The 24,099-nt window shown below is 47.1% G+C and overlaps 1 protein-coding gene across 2 annotated transcripts in view; it reads left to right on the forward strand.

The window, feature by feature from the left end:
• Nucleotides 1–24,099, forward strand: part of ENY2 (ENY2 transcription and export complex 2 subunit) — an 86,316-nt gene that overhangs the window by 58,736 nt on the left and 3,481 nt on the right. For both annotated transcript variants that reach the window (XM_069621513.1, XM_069621514.1), the window contains exons 2-4: nucleotides 351–446; nucleotides 607–677; nucleotides 21,452–21,526. In XM_069621513.1, coding sequence (XP_069477614.1) covers nucleotides 379–446; nucleotides 607–677; nucleotides 21,452–21,526 — 214 coding nt within the window. In that variant the 5' untranslated portion in view covers nucleotides 351–378. The remainder of the gene's footprint in view (nucleotides 1–350; nucleotides 447–606; nucleotides 678–21,451; nucleotides 21,527–24,099) is intronic.

The following is a 24,099-nucleotide window of genomic DNA, read 5'->3' on the forward strand; positions in this document are numbered from 1 at the left end:
CTTTGCATATGATGTAACTCTGAACAGCAAGATGAAACGCCTGCTGCCCATTTTCTGATTCTTTGTGTTGTGCGTTTGATAAAGGTAACTGAGGGTAAGGCAAGATTAATGGAATTAGGCTGCCTTACGTTTCTGTCTGTTCATCAGTGGTGCAGGCGTTTTCCTTGTTTTACATGCTCTTAAACTCCACTGCTACCGTAGTGCCTCACGAATGCTATGGAAACTTTGATTAACAAAATATTCTAAATGGACATTTTGGAGAAGTATCACTGCATTGAAATGTAGTGTTTCTTGTTTTAACTTTGGAAACATTTGCAGATGTCATTTTTTTTGTAATGTTTATTTCATAGGTCTGTGGAAATTGATTAATCTTTCAACATGAATAAAGATGCACAAATGAGAGCAGCCATTAATCAGAAGCTAATAGAAACTGGTGAACGGGAGCGGTAAGTGGCATGGTTTGCAAATTAATGGTTCAGAGTGTCTAGTAACTGACAACTGATGTTAAAAGGTAACAAACAATGTTGCATACTGAGGAATTGCCCAACTTTGTGGCAATATAGTCAACGCGAAACCAAAGCCTTAAAAGTTTCTCTGATTTTGCAGCCTTAAAGAGTTGCTGCGAGCCAAGTTAATAGAGTGTGGATGGAAAGACCAGTTGAGGGCGCATTGCAAAGGTACGTTTTCAAGGTATATTCTTGACACCTACCAGTTATCTGTTTAAACGAGTAGACGTGAAGGCTGTTGTGCATTTCTGATCGCTGTGATGGCAGCACATGTTTGTTATTTAGCACAACTTGTAGTCAATAATATTGTAAGTGTCCTTTTTTAAAATGTGTTTCTCTTCCTCCGACCAGCTCTATGTTGGCTACCATTATAATAATTGCAATTGTTCTTGTTGAGTATTCAATACTGTTTAATATTTTTGTCCTTCTACCAAACGTTCTGTCACTTGGAGACCCAGATTATGATTTACACAGAATGTCCATGCACCTAGACAAATAAAGATAATGTACACAAGCTTTGCCAATTTAGCTAGAGGGATGCACGATTTTGATGTATGAAACCACTGTGATCAGGAGACAGCAAGGTATTTCTCTGACTGGCTTACCAATGGTTCCGATAAACCTGCCACTTACTAGCTGGAACTACATCAGAGTAGCTGAGGGAAGAATATACTGCTCTGGATACTTGCTGGAATCCTGATTCTCCTAAAAGGGAACCTCTACTTTGAACTAAGAGGTCCTGTCTCTTTGGACAGAATTTCATTTTTGGGAATTCTGTACTTCCTTTTAGGGACCTCTTGACCTTTCATTTTTCCATTTCTCCTTTTGGACTCTTGGATATTTTTTTTGGTCATAGGCACTGACGTACCCCTGCTAATGCAATAGTTTTTGACTCTGGAGTATATGGTCCCACGGTTGCCCTGAAGGCTCCTAGGTCCCCCAGTTTGGCTATAAGGTGTTGGAATCTCCCTACACTGGTTTTGGGGAGTCAGCAGCTGTACTTTTAATTTTGACTTCACCATGCGTACACGCCAACACACTGTATTGGCAGCACAATTGAGAATTATTTTGCTAGTCATTGGGTACCATGTGTGTGGTTTTTCTATTTTAAAAATATCCTCAGAAAAGCCTAAAATGGTGGTTGTGAATCAAGCCATGCACCCTCTATAGTGATTTGAACTGGTGTGGACCATCTCTGACTTGGCCCTGTGCCAGCCATTTCACATCTTGCGGGGGTGGTGTGCGTGATTGTTTTAGAGCCAACGATATTGGCTGGCCAACTAACACTTTGTTTTTAACCTGCGAGTGTGATTGGTGGGCTGGCTTAGACCAGCCCCTGTATGTATGGGTATATCTGGGGGAGGCCCTGAACTTCTGTTCAATTCTGATCAGATTTTCTTGAAGGCAAGTAGCTTACTCGCCAGCAGGAGGGCTCCTGATCTCTGCAGTCTATGGACTGTTTGTGTTTTTAAGAACCAAATCTGGCCATACTGGCTGAATCCTGTGTCCTGAGTTTATCTTAGGTTTCCATTGTCTGCTGCTGGAGGTTCTTTCTGTACGACCTCCTTCCTGCCAGCCTCCCTCATTGCCTGATCTCGGCCCTGTCATGCTGATCACGTCTCCAGGCCATTTCACCAACGACTATCCATTCTTCGGATAGTCAAATGTTTTTATTTTTAAATACTTTTTTTAGGGCTCAAATTCCTGGCCGCTTGGATCCTGTAATCATAACTGAAAAGAAGAAATGTACCTATTGGGTGGTTAGGGGCTTCCTGAATCAGCTTTTCAGTATCATTTGCAATGAGTATCGATCTTTAGGCCCTGGGTTTGGTTATTCTTGATATCCCTGTGGTCGAAGATTTTCGCAGAGTGACTTTAACCTCATTTTCCCTTTGACTTCGATTGAAGCGGATTCCTACTGTGTTGCATATTCTTTCAGGCTGCTGATCATTTCCCAACACTTTATAACATTTTCACTACTCCCCTTTTTGATAACTTTGACCATTTGTATGTCGCCTACATTAACTATGCAGATGATCCTTATCACGATCACTGGGGACTACGACACTGACACAAAATTGCTTAACAAAATGTACCTAATCATTCAAGCAAGGATGGCCTCTGTCTTAATGATAAGACTGAGCTACTTCTCATTGGCACCCAAACCAGACTAAATAAACTAGATAGCCAGTTCAAATCCTTTACTATCTATGGCATCAACATAAGTGTCCAAGGAAGTGAAAACTCTTGGTATTTACCTTGACTCCTCACTGATTTTGACTAGACAAGTCAATGTGACAGCTTCGGCCACAGCCTATACTTGCAAACTAATAAACGTCTGCAAACCATTCTGTGGACAGCAAGCTACGCCTCACTGGCCAGAGCCCTTATATTATCTAAATTAGATCATTGTAATGCCCTGTATCTAGGAACCGATAAGCGAAACCTTAAAAAACTGTAAATACTTCAAAATAATGCACTCAGAACTGCCCTAATCATCACTAGACCTCATCACATCGTCGGCAAGACGTAATGCCCAGTGGCTATCAGTCAAAGACAGAATCGCATTAAAAACATTAGCACTCACCCACAAATGCCTCTCTAACTTAGCTCCTAAATATTTGGCTTGCAAATTCACAAGAAACCTATCCAACCGACCCACTAGGTCTTCACAGCTACACTGCCTCAATGTTCCTAGATTTAAGCTACAGAAAGCAGGAGACAGTAGCTTCCCTGTATTAGTGACAAAACTATGGAACTCCCTGCCCGTAGCCTTACGAGTCGAACCTTCATTCTTTTGCTTCAGTAAAACATGCACAAAATTGGCTCCTTACTAAGGAGGCACTATAAATGTATTCTGCATCCTATTGACCCGTATATACCAGTCGTATCTGTATACTTCTGCAATGCACTCGCAACATACCTACGCACTGCTTTTTTTTCTAATAATTTAATGTGTAACCAGACGTAATGTGCCCAGATACCCGAGGGTTAGGTGCGCTATATAAATGAACAAATGTTGTGCCTATCACTAGATACTGGACCCTCATTGTAGTATGAGTTGATTGTGTCTGCTTACTGGGATTTAGTACACACATTAGGCATTTTTGCTGTGGTTTGTCTACTGTCCGATGGCCTCAAGAACACACCAACTCTCGAATGTTCAAGGGTATTATTTGAAAATATGAAATTGAGATCACCAAGGGGCATTCATATATCTTGCGTCTACTACAGGCCGGTGCCTTCCTAGTACAGTCTTCTCTAAACCCTTTCTGAGAAACCTGAGGCATTTCTCCCAGGCTATTCTCGTAAATCCTTTGTTCAAGTGGCCAGCATCGCTTTTGGATCCCAACCATGTCGTGGACGAGCGAGGGAGGATCACCTAGGGAGGGGGTCCGTGGGGACTATGGGGGGGGACACACCCTCGGTCGAGACATGGTATTCCTCCAGTTCCGATACACCCTTACCCGACATCCCCTCAATTGTCATGTTATTCCCATCTTACCACAGTACCTTTCTGTAAGGAAAAAGGCAAAACCATCAGGTAAAACAAAGAACATCCCTAAATTCCAACATGAGTTTTACCCCTCATACCTCGAAACCCACTTTTCAACAACCCTACATTCAAACCCCTTTTCCTGACCAAAATCTACATCATCTTTATCCCTTTTTATTTTTGTGGAACACAATTCCCATAATCCCATACCCCTATTGCAATACCCGGGGACTGAGACGAAGAGAGTTACTAAAAGTATAAGGATTACCAAGGAAAACCCCTTAGGAAACAGAAAACAAACTATCACATCTTGACAGTAGCCTGTCCCACTAATGGAGTCAGGCAGTCCCAACCCTGACCCAACAACTGCAACCTGTTAACATCTTCCAGGTGTATAAAGGAAGGGTGCTGAGCAAGATGGGTCAGTTGCTCTGGGGACGCCAGGAGAGAGGCTGCAAGGCTGAGTCTGGCAGAGGTTCCCTTCCTGAAGCCCAAGCACTGGGAGAAAGCAGTGGGCCAGCCCAGCATTGGTACAGGGAGGCTACACGGCTGAGACCAGCAGATGATCCCCAAGTGTTGGCAGTCTGCGAGTCAGGAGAAGGCGAGACACAAGGGGGTGCCACAGAGCAGAGCGTAGAACCCCCAGATCCTTTTCAGTCTTGGACTGACTTGTGGAGCGATGTATGTGCGCCCGGCAAGGTCTGCAAAGCAGAAGAGGCGGAGAGTGAAGGCTTCCAAGACCTCTAACCCCACCACCCCCCCCCTTACATTGAACTGTTTCTGTTCTCTTGCCACAGGTGCCTGGAGGCTGCCTGTTTTCCCTCCCGGGTGAATGGCAGAGTTGAGGAGGCCCCGACCTAAGGCAAAGATTGATGAGAAGGAAGTCCAAGACAACCAGTGATGATATGGCATTTATAACACGCCTATACACAAGTGTTTCAAGGCGCTACGAGGCAAGGGAGGGGAACAGGGAAGACAGACTGCAATCCTACTAGGCCAGGTGACATTGAGATCGCGCAGGGGCAAAAGGGAGGGGGCAGTGCAGCATATAGGAAACAGTAAAATAAATAATAAATTGAAGTGCAGGCATCAGGCGTCAAGTGCTGAAGGGGCTGTAGGGATACAGAAACAGTCCCTGAGTGCAAGGGCTGCCAGCGGGGCAGTGCAGGTGTGCAACTGGCCGGGAGGGGACCTGGGCCCGAGATCAGAGGGTGACCAGGTAACTAGTGCAGTTTCAGTTTTAGCCTGGAGATCAGCAGGGGAGAGGAGGAGAGAAAACAGAAGCAAAGAGAAAGGTCTTGAGGTGCTTCCGGAACTGAAGATGGTTCTCCAAGTTTCAGATGAGCAGGGAGGCTGTTCCAGAGGGAGGCACCAGCAGAAGAAAGAGATCTACCACCAACTCGCTTCTTGAAGAAGCGGCTGATCCTAAGGAAATTGAGGCAGATGAGCGAAAAGCTGGAGAAGGAAGATATTTAGGATGAGTGTTGAAGGTATAGAGGCCCCAGACCCCAGAAGGCCTTGTGGACAATGCAGAGGGTTTTGAACCTAACCCTCACCAAAACTCGGAGCCAGTGCAGAGATTTCAGTCCTGGAGAGATACGATACCCGGGCTTGAGGCCAAGGACAAGTCTCGCAGTCCTGTTTTGGATGAGTTGCAGAGGGCGGAGAGTAGAGGCAGACAGATTTAGAAAGAGGCTGTTGCAGTAGTCCAGCCTAGAGAAAACCAGAGCTCTGGCGACAGTGAGCTTCTGGGGAAAGGAAGAATAACTCGGAGGAGGTGCAGCTGGTAGTGTGACTTCTTAGAGACGACAGAGATGTGAGGAGAGAAGGAGTGTGTGGAGTCGAAGATGACCCTGAGGTTTTTAGCCTTGCAGGTGGGAGCAGGAAGAGGGCCAATAGAGGCTGGTCAGAGAGTGACAGGAAAGGAGGGAGCAGGTGTGCCGATGAGGAGAATCTCAGTCTTACTGGCATTAAGGCAGAGATCATTGGCTGCACACCACTCCTGAATGGCTGACAGTCAGAGATGAGAAGGAGAATAAGTGGCAGAAGGGAGCCTGAAAATGAGCTGAGTGTCATCTGTATAGCACTGAAAGTTGGGGCATATTTCGGCAATGCTGTGGGCAAGAAGTGCCAAGTATTGGTTGAAAAGCCAGGGAGAGAGGTTAGACCCCTGGGGAACACCACAGGTAGGGATAGAAATGGAGGAGAGGAAGGACCCAAGTTGGACCTGGGAGGGTTGATCGGAGAGGAAGGGGGTCAGCCAAGCCAGGGCCTGATCAGTGATACCCAGGCTATCATGGAGACTGTTGAGAAGGGTCACATGGTTGACCGTGTCAAAGGCAGAAGAACGATCAAGTAATGTGAGGACACAGGGGATGTTGGAATCAAGGTTGTGTTCAGGAGAGCAGTTTCAGTGCTTCTGGTAGCTCTAAAGCAAGACTGATGGTCATGCAGACAACCAACAGATCCAGAGTGAAGATTAAGCTGGGAGATGGCCAGCTTTTCCAGGAGTTTGCCCAGGAAACGAGTGTTGGAGATGATGGACGATAGTTAGCCGGGCAAGAAGGGTCGGCAGAGGGTTTCTTAAGAAGAGGGTGCACAAGGGAGTGCTTCAGGGGGAGGGGACGACTCCAGTGACGAAGGAGTGATTGCAGAAATCAGCCAGAGCAGCAGCCAGGGTGTCAAGGTGGTCCTTGATGGTTTTTGAGGAACAGGGGTGAAACTGTTTTGATGAGCCTTTCATAGATTGGATTTGTCTAGAAACCTTGTCTGAGGAGAAATGGGGGGGGGGGAGGGCAGAGAAGAAGGGAGAAGTAGTTGCAGAACGGCCAGAGGAAGAGCAGGGAGTGGCGGATGGAAGGGGAGAGGAACAGTGAGAGGACAGGATGTCTTGAGTTTTGGAGATGAAATGAAAGGCCAGGGCTGTGCAGATGTAGAGACTGCAGCAGGATTGGCCAGCTCTTTGCAGATTTTAAAGAGTTTGGCCGGGTTGTTGGATGCTGCGGAGATGCAGGCTTGGATATGGGCTCTCTTCTTGGTGCGGACAGAGAGCCGGTATTGCCTTTGGAGCAGGCGGCAGGCCAGTTTGTCAGAGGATATACCGGAAGCACGCCATTTCCTCTCAGCCACCCTGCACTAGCGTTTAAGGGTGACCAGGTCTGAGTCGTACCAAGAGTTGCACTTGGCTTTGGGGTTCAAGCAGATCCTCGTGACCGGGGCAAGAGCATCAAGAGTATCTCATATAGCAGAGTGAGCATGGAAAGGGCTGCGTCAGGGTGTGACTCAGCCAGGGGGGTGGGGAGGAAGTGGCGGCGAAAGCCTCAACTGACACTTGCTTCATGGGTCGGATAACCGAGAAGGTAGGTGGCAGTGCAGCAGTTGGCTTCACCCGAGGGGGTGAGATGGGAGGAAAGGTGAAAATTATCACTCCAGGGGAGAGGAGTGGTGAGATGGATCAAAAGGGGAAGGTCTGAGGAGATCAGAACATCCAGAGTGTGCCCTGCAGAGTAAGTCGGGCCAGAGGGGAGAATAGAGAGTGAAAGAGTCTCGGAGGTTGCGAAAGAGTCCGGTGGAAGGACGGGAAGCATCCAGGTTTGAGCTCTTATTTAACAACCCACACAGGCACAAAGAAGCTAGTCTCAGCCCTGTACAAGTTTTTAAATACACAAAAGGAGATCATTTGGAACTATATGAAAAAGTGGGACAATTCACTAGGGGAAACTGATATAGTATACTTGCTAACAGTGCATGTCTGCAAGGAGTGCTGGTGTGAGCCAGCATGGAATGCTGTGTGAGCCAGCAGAATGTTTGGTATTGAATCCAGCTCCAAGGTTCCAGCCTTGTCAGTTGCGCCTGGGTGATGGGACCCAGCAGTCTCCTAAGTTAACATCTTAATGTAACTTGCAATGAAGTACCTGTAAATAAGTTCAAAAAGTCTACAGAGATACTTTGTAACATTGGCGACGAGGATTACCAAGAACCTGGGCAGAGGAGAAGAAACCTGCTGAGGGGGGAGCTGCAGCAGAAGGAGAGAAACCATTGCCCCCCCCAAAGACAATTAAGTCCCATCACCTAGGGGTGCAATGCACAAGGGAAGGAGTAACAAAGCAGAAGATATTGCACCTCAGTTAAGATAAGGGGCATAGACTTTCAAGTGGAAGCTGAAGTGATGGAGGGGGGTGTGAAGAAGCTAAGCCCCTAAGCGAAAAGTAAAGCCCCAGTAGCTAAGCCAATAGATGGAGGCTTTTGTGATGAAGTCCCTGCAGTGAAGAATAAAAAGGGAAAATGTAGCAGCCAAATGTAAAGCACAGAGGGAAGTCTAGTGAAGTGCCCACAGGGCGTCCTTGTGCAGTGAAGGAAGCGCCAGGATCGAACCCAGGGCAGGTTCCTAATGGAGAAGTTTGAGATTGACTAAAAACACGAGTTGGATAAGACGTGTGGGAGCCCAAGTGAGTCCCACTGCCTCCCAGCTAATTGTGTGCCATGAAGGGGTTGGAAGTATCTAGAACGTGAGCCAAGAAGTTTGCTGCGTCGACTGTTGCGAGTAGAGTCGGTGCTTCAAGTACTCTGATCACCGTCAATGGTGACGTCACTGTGTGCTGCGGGGTAATGGCGATTGAATGGAACGCCAAGTGTGTGAATCCTGCGGCTGTTGCGCTCGCCTGAACACGGGCGTGTGTCACAGAGATGAAGTGAGGCCGTGTAGGGTTGAGAGTAAAGAACCCTACTGCATGAGGTGATGTCCCCTGGAAGCAGAGGAGCAGCATTTCCAGAGATGGGCAGTCTGTGGCTCCTGATCTGATAAGGCCGCACTCAGGAGCGATGGAGGCATACCCAGCATTGAGGTGTGAAGTGGACATAGGATATGGAGACCGTTCCACGGTGGAACGATAAAGAGGAAATCACAGATATTCATGAGGATCGCTCCATAAAGGTGAAGAGCACAGATGTTGACGTTTCCAGGCAAGTACCGGAAGCTCACAAGGTTAATGAAGATCTGGCCCGCAGGTTCTGAATGGTGAAGGCTGCTGTTGGCGTAGAAGGCACATCTCAAAAGGACATTTGAGTGCCATGAATGCGAAAGTAGCGGAAAGCAGTGGCACAAGATGAAGTTGGCCAGTAAGGTGCCATGTATCCTTTTGTGAAGTAAAATGAGAACAGGCATAAAGTTAATAGTTAAAAATAGGATGAGGATGTGCATGACTTTGTGAGACTGTATGGCTGGGAGTGGGTCAATGCTCATAATCTAGGTATAACCTATTTGGGGGTGTTTAGGTTGTACTGGACTTATAAGGACTCTAGAGAAAAATGTCATGTTCTAAAGTGTGGGAGTTGGTAGTCCATGGTGTAAAAGGTGTAATAGAGAGGCGAGTGAGATAGAAGTAACCACCTGAGGAATTCTAGGGTTACGTTGACGGAGCAACATGGACTTTTAGAATTTTAAAGGAATGTGAAATGCATAAAAATAAGCTGCAATAAAGCGGCATGGACTTTTAGCCCATAGTGGTGTTGTACACACATGGACTCATAGCAAGTTGATGTGTGGAATTGGTATGATGTTGCTTGTTAATGCTTAGAGAGAAGTGTTTGGGAATGGAACGTTTTTAAGTCTGAAGCTAGGGACGGATTCTGTTCCAAAGGCGGAGGTTAGCGCCTTACCAGTGTCGTAGTGTGAAGCCTGTGTTGGGATTCTGACCCAGTGTGTGTGGGAGGGTAGCGCCTTCCAGTGTGTCGAAGTAGGAAGTCTGTATAGGGATTCTGTCACAGTGAAGTATAGTTTAAAGTATGTGTAGGGATGCCGTCCCACTGTAGTGGAAGGTAGTGCCTTCCCAGTGCAGATAGGTCTGAAGTATGTGTAGGAATAACGTCGCAGTAATTGAGTTGCATCTCTCTAAAAGACGCCCGACATGTCCGTGCGAGTGTTCCCCGTCTGGGTTTTCCGCACTAGTGTTGTCCTTGCAAGGAGGGGTATGTGTTGTGTTGGGACTTCTTGTCTTGAGTTGTCATTGGATGGACATCTTGTGTTGAGTTGTCATTGGAAAGCGAGGAGATGTGTTATAATGTACTTGCTAACAGTGCGTGTCTGTAAGGAGTGCTGATGTGAGCCAGCATGGAACGCTGTGTGAGCCAGCAGAATGTTTGGTAATGAATCCAGCTCCAAGGTTCCATCCTTGTCAGGAGACAACTGGGTCCCATCACCCAGGCTCCACTAAGTTAACATCTTAATGTAACCTGAAATAAAGTACCTGTAAATAAGTTCAAGAAGTCTACAGAAGTATTTTGTAACAAACGGTTTCCTGAACGCAATGGGAGTACACCTCGAGGGCCATTCCAAAACTAACACGAGCAATACAAACTAGGTGTGTAAAAAATAATGGTCCAATGGCACTACACCCCGGAGAGGCCCCATGCTATGTACCCGCAAACATCAAACCTGTGCTAGAGAGGCTGTAAACGAGTGGGGAATTGGAAACACATATGGTGGAACTGCCCCGGTATCAAAGGATTCTGGTCCGAGGTGAAAACGCAGCTGCAAGCGATGTTTAACGATATAAGCCAAGTGGGGGGGAAAGTATGGCTCAGCGTAATGTGGGACCCCTGAAATAGGGAAATGCTAATGAGCAAAGATCTTCATGGGCCTGCTGATAGCAGCATGGCTAGCAATTGCGCAACAATGGAAACATCAATCCCCTCCGTTAATCTTGGATTGGCTGCAGAAGGTATGGTCATATGTCACAATGGAATGGTTACCATATCAAATCCAGGGCAGTTGCAGTTGGAAAAAATTCCAGAAAGAGTGGGGGACAGACCTAACCTTCTAACAAAGTGACTATATGGTGCAATGGTGCCCACACAAGATCTGGACCCTAGAGCTATTCAATACGTGACCCACAAACACTCTTCGACAAGGAAAGAATTCTGGTCCAGCCGGGAGGGAGGGGGGACGGTGATGTGTGTGGGTGTGGGGGGGGGGGGAAATGTTGAGAATGTTACTCCTGAAAACCAATAAAAATGTTTTTAAAAAAACACATAAAAATAGGCGTGTCAAAATGGATGAGATCCCAGCAGAGGTGGTGGGAGGGTGGTCCGGGGTGAATCGAAAATCGCCCAAGGAATTGTGCATGAGAATCCTGTGGAGAAAGGAACTGTGAATATTTGTTTTTCGTATCAGGCCCTTTGAAGTAAGAGACCTTGGCACTGAAGGCCCTGAAATTGAGATCTGAACTGCATCCTTGTGCTAGAGAAGCCAGAGATTGTGCTAAGCTTGTGTGCTGCCTTGTCCTGTGCTGAAAACGCGGGTAAAGGTGAAGCCAACGGCTTGAATATCCTGACATATCATTTCTTGAACACTTTTCTTTTTTCTTTTCCGTAACATTGTTTCCCACGTGATTTGTAATTCGAAGTAAGAATTGTCAATAGATGGATTAGTATAGGCCCTTTTTTATTTTGACAGACTCGACTAGGACTGCGTTATTTGATGGTCGGAGCTTGCTCCCATCTTTAGGATTAGATGGGCCTTTTTCAAACCCAATTGAAGTTCAATGGACACCCTTGAACTGTGATCACTTGTGTCTGTTGTCTTAATGTTAATGCAATGGTTTCCTTACACCTGTGATGGTCTCTAGTGATTTGTAACTCCTTTCTGTAAGACCTGTCATTGATAGTGATGGCCTAAAAGCAAAAACCTTTTTCTATCCACCCTCTGGGAACCAATTGGGTGGTCCCTGGTCTAAGTTCCCCTTATGGGATATAATGTATTTGCACCTGAGGAACGGTGCTCAGCCAATCGGGTGGCTGGAACCGCAGACGAGAATATACAGTGTACTGACCGCTGTTTCCAGCCACCCGCTGTTCTCATCTACCTGTTGTTTCTCATCTACCTTCACCCTCCGATCTTACGCTCTACTCCCCCCAACTGTCCCCTTTCCACACTACCTCCCCATTCCACCCACACCTTCTCTTACAGTCCCCTTCTCATTTACTTGCTCTCGATTAGTCCAACTTGCATTCCACTCAAACCCAAGTACCACTTTCTCCTACCAATCAAAACCTTATCTTGCATACTCCTTTAGCAATTCTCCTCCATGCTGCTTGGCACCATCCTTCCCTGCTCGTGGTCCTCCTTCTCCCTGGACCTCACCCGAATAACCCACATCTTTCCATTTCTGGTGCCCTTCTTTATCCGCCCTTCACTTTCCATTGGTTCCCTCCCTCACCTGGTTCCCTGGGCCAACCGCTGTCGTTCCTTTTCCTATGGGAGGTGTTGCAGTTGAGCAAATCTACAAAAGCAATCTTAAGTCCCCACCCTTCCTTTTTCGTACGCATCAGGCAATGGCGCCAGATGCATTTAATATTGTAGTTGGTGTTCAATTTCTTATGGGGGGCCTTTCTGGTAAATTCGGGACACGGGTGTGAGCAGTGGAACGCTTGGCGGTCCTGTTGTAGGTAATGATATTGTCTTTGTGGCGGGCGCATTGGAATCTCTGGAAGGCTCTTTGCACACAGTAAGGCTGGATTAGTTGTTCTGTGTCCTCTAGCAATTTCCTCCATTCTGCTTCTGTTCAGGCGGCTCCATGCTGTCTTTCTCAGATAGGTTGGTCGCTGGCTTTTCCCGCGCTAAGGAAGCAGTTGGTCAAGCATGCAGGCACATAAGGGACAGGCACTGGAAAACTCCCAACTCGCACACGTGTCTTTGGGGTGGGACTGGTTCTGGCGCAGGCCCTAGTAGGCCTCCCACTCTGCAAGTTGACTAGAGACTGAGAAGGGTCCCCATCTCCTAATGACAGACCTTGTCTCGATACAGACTTCTTTCCTAAGATGTTTAAGTATCTAACAACTGTGTATATTTTACCAGTGAAAGATTGCCACCTGGTGAGGTAGCCTGGGCCTTTTTTGTTTTTTGATGACTACAATGATGCAGGTAATCAGTCTCTGAAAGTGTGTTCCCCCCCCCCCCTTTTTATTTTTGTATAAAGCTCCAATGCCAAAGCATAGTGTAAACATGTGCCCTGCTGCATTGGTATCTGACCTCTGCAGCAACTGCTCTTCAGTGGCATAGGGCGGGTTCATAGGTCACATACATTCCGACGGCTGCCATGGCCCAAAGTCACTTCTGAAAGAAACTGGATTTAACTTCTGGACTACAGTACTACATTCTCTGCAGATTGGAATACCGTACGCCATGAGTAAGATTTAATACACTGGCTGCTCACAGCCTGCAAGAAAAAGCTGTCCTAAGCCACCGAAGGCTTAAATCGGGCCCACCCTTCACAACAGTACATAAGTAGCTAACCAGAGTTCATCCGAGGTAGCAATCGTGGGCCAAGTAGGTAATGATGTTTCGTCGCATGGACTGTCTGTGTCTCCCTGTAAGTATGAGCGTCCCAGTAATCTATGGGCCAATTGTGCGGTGAGGCGCATTCTCTGTGTTTCCTGCCAAGTCTTGAGGCCATTTCTGTATTCTAGGAGGAGACCGCAACCACCAGTTAGTGCCACTAAGCGCTTGGCCAGTACAAGTGCGATACCCACAGGTCTATGATGTCTTTATAGAATGTTCTTGACCAGTCTCGAGCATGTTTTTATGTCCAGCCGGATGGCTTCACCTTGAATTTCCAAAGAGAATGGACGCTACCTCAGCTGTGAACTATGGAACCCCTTTAAATGGCTAGGCCATATGTATGAAGTCTGCCCCATCCATCTTGCATCTTGGACATACTCCAGTGGCTGAGGGGTCGAATTTCTTGTTTAGACTAGGTGTATTGTACTCTTTGTGTACATTTAAAATGTAGCGGTCTATGTTTATAATTCATTGAGACCATTTGTATGTGTGCTTAGATATGCTTATCCACTTGTCATTTATCTCGTTTCCTGTGTCATCCTCCCAGGCCCTCCTGGTGTTGTAGTGTTAGAGCTCCATTCCCCCACCAGTTTATACAAGTGTGAAACTATCTTACTTTGCAACCCAGCTGTCGTGAGTGATGTTAAGACTGGATTGCCAGAGGGGCGTGGCCAGGAGTCGAGCTAGAAAAAATGTAATGGCTCGGTGTACCGTCTCCGTACCTGCTAATATTATCCAAAGATCCTGTTTCTGAGCTCCATGCAGGCTAACACGCTAAGGGAGGCCCTAGGCACGATAGCGTTTCAACCTCATTATGCTTTGAGGCAGTCTATGTTCTTGAGGGTGGTGCTTGATGGCTGTCATTTTGATTTTGCACACAGCCGGAATCGTTGGAGGCCTGTGAGATGCACTCCCCAGGAACTCATTTACCTGGGTGAGAGGAGCTGTGGTGGCGCTCTATCCATACTTGTTCCTGGGTATGCAGTGTCATTGTGGCAGCAGGAGAAGAGCTGCTGAGAGCTGCAGAGGACCACAAGGCTGGGAGAGACTGGGCGTTTCTGGGGCACCTGTTAGGCGCAGCAAATTCTTGGTGGGTGGCGTGGCAGACTTGCTGTACCTGCAATCATCTCCGGGTGCGGGTGATGTGGTGCTGGAGACCACCGTGCCATGTTGTACAGTGAGGGCTGTGCTGGCTTTGGAAGGGCACCGCAGCTGATGGCGCACCCTGTTTGGGCTGGAAAACGTGCAGTTGGGTACACAGCCCCGGACTGTCTGCCCTGATGGTGTTTGGAGATATAAAACATGGTTGCCTGCCTGGGCGTGCACTTCGAAAAGCCGAGCATTGGAGGACGCAGCGCTGGAAACATACAGCATATTGTAGCCAGATAGAAAGAAGCGAGCTGTGCTTCACAGACTCCACATAGTTAAAGGTCAGCAGCACCAGAAGAAACTTGAGCATTATATGGGTGGCAGAGGCAAACCGCAGCAGGCTGCTCGAGAGGCCGGGGGAGAGGTAGTGTCTAGTGGCACTGCAAGGGTAGTCCAGCTTGGTGGGAACGCGCTCGTCTTGGAAGCAAGACGACGAAGAGCAACACGGGTTTGAATTCCGTGTCTGGGTTTAGAAACCTTTTTGGTATTAAACGCGTTACAGAAAACAATTCTAATTATTATTATAATAATGGTATCACTATGGAGAAGATATTGGAGGCAATACAGGAATCCAGGTCTTCTCTCAAGAACAAGGTACAGACAGACGGTGGGCATCGAAGTGTCCTTGGTCAGAGGTGATTTTAAGAAAGTAAATGAGGGTCACTGAAGTGGAGACGACAGTGGGCAACGTTGAGGACATAGTTGCAGTGTAACAGGCTACGATCAATGCTCTCACTGCGGCTATGAGATCCCTAGAGAACAGGAGTGAAGATGCACCGGACTTACCGAAGATGATTAACGTGAGAATCCTTGGGAGTGGCAGAGGGTGTGCAAGGCCCTAGCGTTTACCTATTTATGTAGACGCTCCTTGTAGACACCCTGAGGATCAAGGGCTACTTGATGTGGTTCACGATTGAGGGAGCACAGTGTCTCAAACATGAAACCGATGGTAGGCACCCTTTCGACAGCTGTTATGGTGAAACAAATTAACTTTTATGACATGAATGCGGTTGTCCAGGATGCCAGTCACCACTCTACCTACACTGTGGGCAGTTCAAGAATTATGGTCTTTCTGGACTTCACTCAGGAGGTGCAGGGACAGCAAATGTCATATGATGATAGGAGGATACTTCGTCATAAATGTTTTTTCCAGCCAGGCTCGTGTTGGCAGAGGGACTATCTTTCTTCTTTTGCAGTCCGAGTGAGGCCTGGGATTGGCTGGAGTCAAGGTCAGCTGGGGACGAGGGGCCCATAAAATGGCACCAGGAATGTGACTGGGGTGGCTCACGTGGTCTGCTCGCGAAAGGAAATTAATGCTTTCTGCTGCTCTATTTAGTAATATTTGTGTGGCTGCAGATGGGTCCCTTTAACATTGATGAGTGGGTCACAAGCTAGAGCGAGCAGCGCTGATGAGACTGGGGCCCTGGAGGACTAGCGGAAGTACTGCATGGCTTTGCAGCGCTGGACTGGCTACCACAAAGGTGCTTTGTTGATTCTACCTGCCCCTCCGTTTTCTACGGGGAAGTGGGGTATGACCTATAAATATGTGTGGTTACATACTGATTGAAGGCTACTGTAGGGAAGTTTCCCCTACAACTTCCTAGTGATGTTCCGACGCTCTTCCTGTGTCGCATTAGAATCTGTTCTGCTTGAGTACAAGAACGAGTGAGGGCTAAAAATGCCCACTCAGCCCTCACACTTCTACAAACCAAGCGCCAACCCAATCATAATTGTAAAACGGGCATGCACAGTTAGATATACCGCCTTTGCCTTTTGTGGTAATGTGGGCCTAGGAAAGGTTATGCTCTGAAGAGGGGTGTGAATGTGATCCAGAAGTGACCCAAACACAAGAATGCCTAATCAAGGTTTTATAAAAATGTGTATATATACTTGAATCAAACCGATCCTCTGCAAAGAAAAAACGAACTACAAAATACTGCACAAAACACACTCCTGTGGAAAGAACGGCGAAGATGCAACATGTAGATGAATGTAGCACTCTTATGAATACAGGAGTGGTGGACAAATTATTAACCACAAAAAGGATGCGTCTTTGGATGAAAAAGCTGCAAAAGTGACATAACCAGTCTCTAGGGCCAGAATGAACCAAGGGGATAGTTATTGGTCAATAGTTACCTTATTTCAGTTTTTAGGCAGTGCAACAGCTTTGATGTTCGGCTTGAGCTGTGGTGCGAGCAGACCAAGCCCTGTTCGGGTATGGTGTATTGTGGGTGTCCAAGCAGCAAGCAGGCCTCGAACGGGTTCAAATGCGATGGCTGTGCAGCTCAAAGCTGCTTTCGGCAGTACAGGCTGGGGCACTCAACAGGTTCTCTTTGAGGTCCGGTTGTAACCACCGAGAAGGGTGGTTGAGTGTCACTTCAGTGATTAGAGTCGGCGAGTGGCGGCTGTCAAAATGGTGATCCTGTTGCTCCGATGTGCGGTTCAGCAAAGCAGCAGTTCAAGGGCCTATTAAATAGTCATAGTGTAACACCAGGTAAGAGTTGGCAAGTGACTCTCTGGCAGTTCTAGTTGAGTCCCAGCATCTATCAGTTGTTTGGAGGGTAGCAGGTGACAGGCTCAGTGAGGGCACGATGCAGCATTGAGTGGTTCAATGTGCAAGCAATTGTCCGGAGGTGTGCCAGAAGTTTGCGCCAGCAGGATCCCTCTGCATCGATGCAGCAAGATGTCCGTCCAACCGGCGTTGAGGCGGTAGAACGTGGAGTGGTAGCTTATCTGGTCTTCCAGATGTTGAGATGCAAACTTCAGAGTTTCGGGCAAAGGAGGAGTCCTAGCCTGCCTTAGTGGTCCAGTGCCTGTTCTTGAAGTGGGCTTTGCCCTTCTGACATCACACCCAAAGAGAGAGCGAAAGAGAGTGAGAGGGAAACCCCCCCCCCTCCCCCCCCCCCCGACTGACCTCCTGTCATGATCTCTGCTTCCAAAAGATCAGGACTTGCCCGACTCCCTTGGAAGCAGACCCATAACCCCGGTTCCGAGTGCCAGCCAGTCCCAATTGGGACCTTTTGGACCCTGTCCTGGCGCCAGTGGCACCAGGCTCATAAAGATGCCCAGTCCCAGCGCTGGAAGCGCCGGGCTCATAATGCTTGGGTGGACTTACCTGCAGCAGACCATGCTGCTTACTTACCTGCCAGTTGAACCCCTGATCCTCTTCTGTTTGGGACTACTTTTCCTGTTGGGTGGGGCAGGAGCCACTCCCTAGGTTCAGAACACTGGAACTCTTCTGGAAAGCAGGAACTCTTTTCTTACCTAGGCGTGGCTGTGGAAGGAGACACCTAAGCACTACAGGAGACTATTTAAACCACACCCGATGGATGAATCTTTCTTTGCGTTATTCTGCATTCTCTGCAGCAGAACGCTCATCGTGTCTTCTGCTTCTGATCCTGGGCCTAAGGGAACAAAGGCTTACCATCCTGGAATCCAGTCTTCAGCAGCACCTGTAAAGACAAAGAAAGAACAGGTTAGCACTACGGTCTTCAGTGGCAGCGCATCTCTTACCTGGTCCATCGGCTGTCACCAACGCCTCGTGCTGCATTCCGCATCTGAAAGACAAAAGCTTACCGCTCTTCGCACGCTCCGGAGGCCTTCGGCGCTGCATCCCGCATCTGAAAGACAAAATAAGGTGCGTTTAAAGACATTGGGCAACTTTATTACTCACGTGCCATTACTCCTTCCCACGCCGAATCCAGTGGGTATTCCAGCACCCTTCAGCTTCTCTAAAGCTCTGAACTTGTACCTGCAAGATAAAAGGGACAGTTAGTGCGCATCGTGAAGCAGGCTACAAGCGCTTACTTACATGCTTCCAGGCGCTTCTATTCCTCACGCGGGTTCGATCCTCAACTCTCATCAGCCCGCCATCCGCCATCGCCGGAACCCTTTTAAGACATTTGAAGTGCCCAGAACTTACCGTTCGTGCAGTTAACGACGGACAGCAGTCCTCTGAGGTCAAGAGGCCTGCACCCTTATCCAGTGAAGAAACTGGTTACGGCACCCTGCCCCGAGGCAGATGGAGAGCTCGGCGTTCACTTACCTAAGGTGAGGGCGTTAACCTTTGGGGTTCTACAGGAGAAGAGAAAGGGAAGAGGAGAGAGGCACCCAATAACCCCAGTTCATTAATCCCATATTTTCTATCTGCAGACATCTTACTCTTCGAGTCAGACATACAGTGCACAGAGGTCCAGCCCAAAGAGCCAACCGTGTGTTACACATCACCTTTGAAGATACGGCATTCACCCAGTCAAGACCGGCGCCTCTGCGGGAATCAGGTGAGCGTTACACCTCCACTGTGCAGAACCGCCCCGACTACTCTAACCCTGCAACATCCTTTTTCAATAGGATCAAAATCTTTTAGAAATGCAGCACCCTGGTGTGAGGCTGCTGTCTTTGAATGGGCATGCTCCTTTGATGCCACGGCTACCTGGTGGGTGGCTGTCTGTTGCGCAGGGCGTGAACTACCCCCAAGAGGCATGGCCATTCAGGTTCCTGCAAAAAAAAGGAGGTGATGGCTAGAAGTTTTGGAATAAATCCTAACCTCTGGCATTGCTCTCTGGGCAACCCTCCAGATCATCATTCAGGTTTTTGTCGCCTCATTTGGCAGGCTCAGCCTGTCTGGCCGGAATACTTACCACCATCCATAGCTTGAGCTTGCTCGCAGGAGCTGACATCAGTGATATCAAATTGAATGTGGCTGCAATGATCATAAGTAGCCCCAGGCAAAGCATTATTTTGGAATTTATCCTTCCACCATCATGGGCTGCTTATGATCACCATATATTTGGTACCGGGGTGGGGGGGGGGCACATATCCTAAATGCAGCTGTCAAATCGTCAACTGTGACCTCTGAAACTGCTTTGTGCCACTGATAGAGCAGGCGCTGCAAATCAGGCTACTGGTGCAGCAGGTCACAGATGCACACTATGCTTTGGGCGTGGAGGTTATGAAAGGGGAATCTAATCAGCAGATTATACTTTCAGAGATGGAATTACCAGTCTCATTTTATTCATTAATACATTTTTTTTTAAACCCTTGCCAGACAGCATGCAATCACACTTTCACCCCCAGCTCCCCTCCGGAGTCCGAGCTGCTCCTTTCCGACCTCCTCGCCAAACTCCTCATTAACTCTTTAACACTTCCTACCTTACTTCAGCACAGTCTTCACGCTCTCCTTCTACCACATGCTGACATTCTCCTTCTTCCTCTTCCTGATGGTCACCAATCCCCCTCTTCATTTTGCCAAAAATCTCCTTGGCCTTACCACCCTCCTACTTTCGTACACCAAAATCATCCGTACTATCCTCAACCTCCTTCCTAAGCTATCTGAATGCCTTCTACAGATATTCACCAACATCGTCCTTCAACTCTAACCTCTGCCTGCTGTTTTCCAGCTTCTGTCCTAATGGTACTAAGCTCCAGCTCTATTTTAATGTATCTGGTCCTATCCAGGTCCTGCCCCCCTGGCATGACCTCATATTGCCACCTGGGATTCTTCTCCAGTCTCCCACGTCTTTAGCCTGATCCAGCTCCCCCTGCTCTGGCCTCACCTAGCCTCCTGGGTCTTTATCAACCCCGGTTTCCCCTTTGCCAGGTGCCTCCAGGATCTATCCTCCAAGCTTCTCTGTGCTTGCCACCTTCCTCCAAACTCTTCTCTCCAGTTCCTTCTCAAAGCACTGACCACCTCTCTCCAAATTCCTCCGACCCTTTGCCCGGTCAAGCCTGTGGGCATTTATAGTCATGTGTTCCCTCCCCCTGGACATTGATCTTTTTGGGATTCTTTACCCGTGTCCTGAAATTGCCAAGGTGCTGGAATTGACTGCCCCTCAAATGTTCATCTGAGCTAATGTGTTTTATGGATCAGTCCAAGCCGTGCTCTTGCCTGTCCACCATATTGGGATCCCCTCTCCTTTCCTGAGCACCTGTTTGGGAAGGACACGGTGCCCTTGCTTCCCCAGCATATGAACCTGATGCTGGTAAAATCTTTGAGATCCTCTAAATGTGAAAGGAATGCTTGTGCTCTGTAAAACTGCAACTTTGTATCACCCACAAAAGAAGACTCTGCCATTGGACTATATGGATTGGATGTTTATAGAAGGTGCAGGTAGGGGCATCACAAACTGTGAACATTGTATGTCACATGGAAACCCTGGGCCTTGGAGATAATTTCCCTGAGCCTTTTTGAAGTGAGTTCTTCCCAAATGCTGGGTCTTTGGCAATAATACTGCAGCATTTAAAAGTAACTTGATTGCGAAGCTGACTTTCAGTAATCTGGTTTGTTGCTTGCTTCTGTGTGCCCTTTGGGTGCATAGCAGAAAAGTAAGGCTCTTTCGCTTCGAGTGGCTCATACAGATTTCGCATATGTCTGCCTCTTGCTATCTGACGTAGGTGTAAGGGAGGGGTACCAGAGAATCTTGTAGTTCGCATCTAGAAGTCCCCAGAGCTAGGCAGAGGACTTTTTCACAATTGCTATCCACCCTCCTTTAAATATTGAATGGAAGTATTGGCGGTTGTGTAAAGTGAGCATTAAAGAGTGGCTCATGGCATACTGCTTTACTAAGACTGCTAGATTGGGCATCCAATGTACCACCTTTCTACCATCTCCTATCAATATCGCTTGGGCAGGACACCACCCAGTTTCCCTCAGTTGATGTCATTGTTTTGGATTTTTTTTCTCTCTACAATGTTTTCTTGCTGAGCCTGTCTAACTGTTTATTTCCTTTTTTTTTGATGTAAGATTTAATATGCTTTGGTCATCTCTTTTCATTACTTTAGAAACCCGTTTATATTCTGTTATCTTTTTCCTCCCATTTATTTTCTAATGATTTCACTTTTTAAACCAAGCGCTGGACGTTTAGGTTGTGTATTGTAGATGTTTTTGTACAGTTCTTTACAGTGCCCTTCAGTGTTTCCAAATAGATGTAATTGTATTCATCACGAATTATTCTTTCCTCCTAGATGTGATCAAAGAAAAGGGACTGGAGAAAGTCACAGTTGATGATTTAGTCGCAGAAATCACTCCAAAAGGCAGAGGTGAGAGACATTTACTTTCAATCATAAATGAAGGATTTATTTTGGTGTAGCAAACCTAATCGGGCACCCTTGGGTAATCATTTATGCTGGATAGCAAAATACTTCAGAATACATTTCCATGCCAAGTACCATTTAAATGCATCTTCACTTTATGCATCTGAACGATCTTTAGAAGTACGTCTTATGTATTTGTGGTGAACATTTCTGTCTATACACCCACTTCTGCGTTATTTTGAAAGGTGTAATGCAAGAGTTTTTTAGCCTACTGTTCCATTGTCATAAAGTGTGCACATTGAGGTTTTGTCCCTTGACATGTTTCATTCACTTTATTGGGTGCAGTTGAGTTTTTTTAAAAGGTTAAGGGCCAGCATGTCTTTTAAGTCCACACCTTATAGCTTTGTCTTTAATTTTTCGTGGCGTATCGGCAATAAGGAGGATGTCGGTTTGCAGTATGGATTTTTTTTTTGTGTGATTAATGTTATTCACCCGCCTTACCACTGCTCCTTAGCTTTCCTCATTTATCCTATGAACCAACCTACTGAGCTGGCTTCCCCTCGCACCTATTTGTATCGTTCAGAAATTGATGTTGTTCTATGGCTCCTTTTTTTTGTCTGACTAATTTTCATAATGTCCTGCCCTGTTTTGTTTGGATACCAAAATGTTTACTAGCTTGTAGAAAATCTCACCTTACAAAAACGACCATCTCCCTCTGTCCCATCTTAAAACTGTTTGTTTGCCTATGAAATATTCTATTAAGTGCTAAATCAGAGTTCCTATTTTGGGGATTCTTGGCCCACTGTTTGCGTTTCCCCTGTCTTTGTTTTGTTTGCGTTTTTTTTTTCTTTCTTTTTTTTCTTTTCCGTTGGTCTCTTTTTAGTAGTCAAAGGGAATTCCACAGGCAGTCCTCCTGCCATTACGCCCCTGTTTACCTTATATAGAATAAATGGTAGTGGGTCGCCCAAAAGCCATCCAGTCCAAGGAGTGCCTTTTAGGCTCCCCGTTTTTGCCCACACATGTTTTAGGGAGTAAGTTGGTGGCAGCTACACTTTAATTTTGGCTTCCTCGGGATGAGAGCCCAATGTACCTTTTGGTAGCCACTGGTGTACCAATGTATTTTGTTCAATCCTGCTCTTGGCCATTTTGTGTTTCAGGGCTTTCCTTTGTCTAGGTGACTATTAGGTAGGCTTACAATGGCCATTCTCACCACATGGGCTCTTTGTGAGCCCATCGTAGTAGCCTGCATATGGTTACTTACTGGGCTAGGATTGTATAGCTACCGGGACTATCGCTCTAATTTCCTATGGGGGTGGCTAATGTTAAATGGCAGTGGTACTGACCAACCAGTACTGTTGGTCCTCTGACTCTATGCCCCCAGCTCCTTATGGTGATTGGCTGGTTGGCCTTGAGCCAGTCAGTTGGTGCAACTGTATGTAGGCTTTGTGCTGCCCCTGTTGCACTAGTTTGCTTTCTTGGTCCTCTAATTTGGAGGTGGTAAGTCTGCTAAATTGCTGAAGGAGATTTCCTGCCGTTTGTCATTTTTCTTTCGCCATCATTTTTTCTACCCCTTGCAGTTGCATTGAGGGGACTGTGTGAAATGTTTCCTGGTGCCACTCTTGTGGCAATCCAGAGCCTTGCCCTTGTGGGCTGAGGGACACACCTGTAGCTGTCCCAGGGTTCACTGGAGATGATCCGTCATTGTACAAACTCATTTGCCCTTCAGCTGGGTAAGACGGTCAGAGATCAGGGTTTTCCTCTTTCTCTAAGAAACGCTTCTTTCGTCCTGATAAAAGCATCAGTGGCGACCAGGTTCCTGAGCACTGCAGTGTTGGAGAAATGTATCCTTGTTCTGCCTAGTGAGACCCCCAGCATTTTATGCTGGACTTCTGGACCTTTTTCTCAGTTCTGTTTTACTTTTAGAAGTAGTCTCATTTCCTCCATCTCTTGTAAGGCATGTGTAACTTAATTTTGCGGCACACTGCTCGTTATGGGCAATGTTGCTGGCAACCCTTTGGGTTATCCTTTGAGATTATTTTCTTTATCCTAGATTAACTACTATTCATAAGAATGGAGAGATACTTTGAAACTTTATATTATGAGAAATTTTCACACACCTCCTTATTTGGAGTGCCAAGGGGTATACCTAATAAACCCCTCCACCCCCCTCTGCTCCTGTGACTTTTTAGTCGGATAGACAACCTTCTAATTATGGCTGGTGGCAGTGTTCTACCGACAGTTGCTATTTTTTTACCTTGTACTGTATTCACAGTCCCCGTTATGCACAATAGGGGCACCTAACTACTAACTTGGGGATGTCTTTTTCAAAAACAAATTATTTTTATTTTTTATTCTTTGCCATTTCTAACATGGTTGTTCTTTGTTAGCTCTTCTACCATTCTGGGAGGGGGGGGGGGGAGTCTGTGGGTGTTTTGCCTTTGGGAGGAACCCTGGGGCGTCCCTGCCTAGGCTCCAGTGTGTCTGGGCAGGCTGGGGCAGTTTTTCACTCCACTGCTTTTTGTCTGCCTGAGTGAAACGGGGGGGCTGCGGAGGGGTGGCGGGGGAGGGGTCTGGCTGTC

Source organism: Ambystoma mexicanum, chromosome 5q, assembly GCF_040938575.1.
Source record: "Ambystoma mexicanum isolate Mex_15411 chromosome 5q, UKY_AmexF1_1, whole genome shotgun sequence".
Classification (NCBI taxonomy): Eukaryota; Metazoa; Chordata; class Amphibia; order Caudata; family Ambystomatidae; genus Ambystoma; species Ambystoma mexicanum.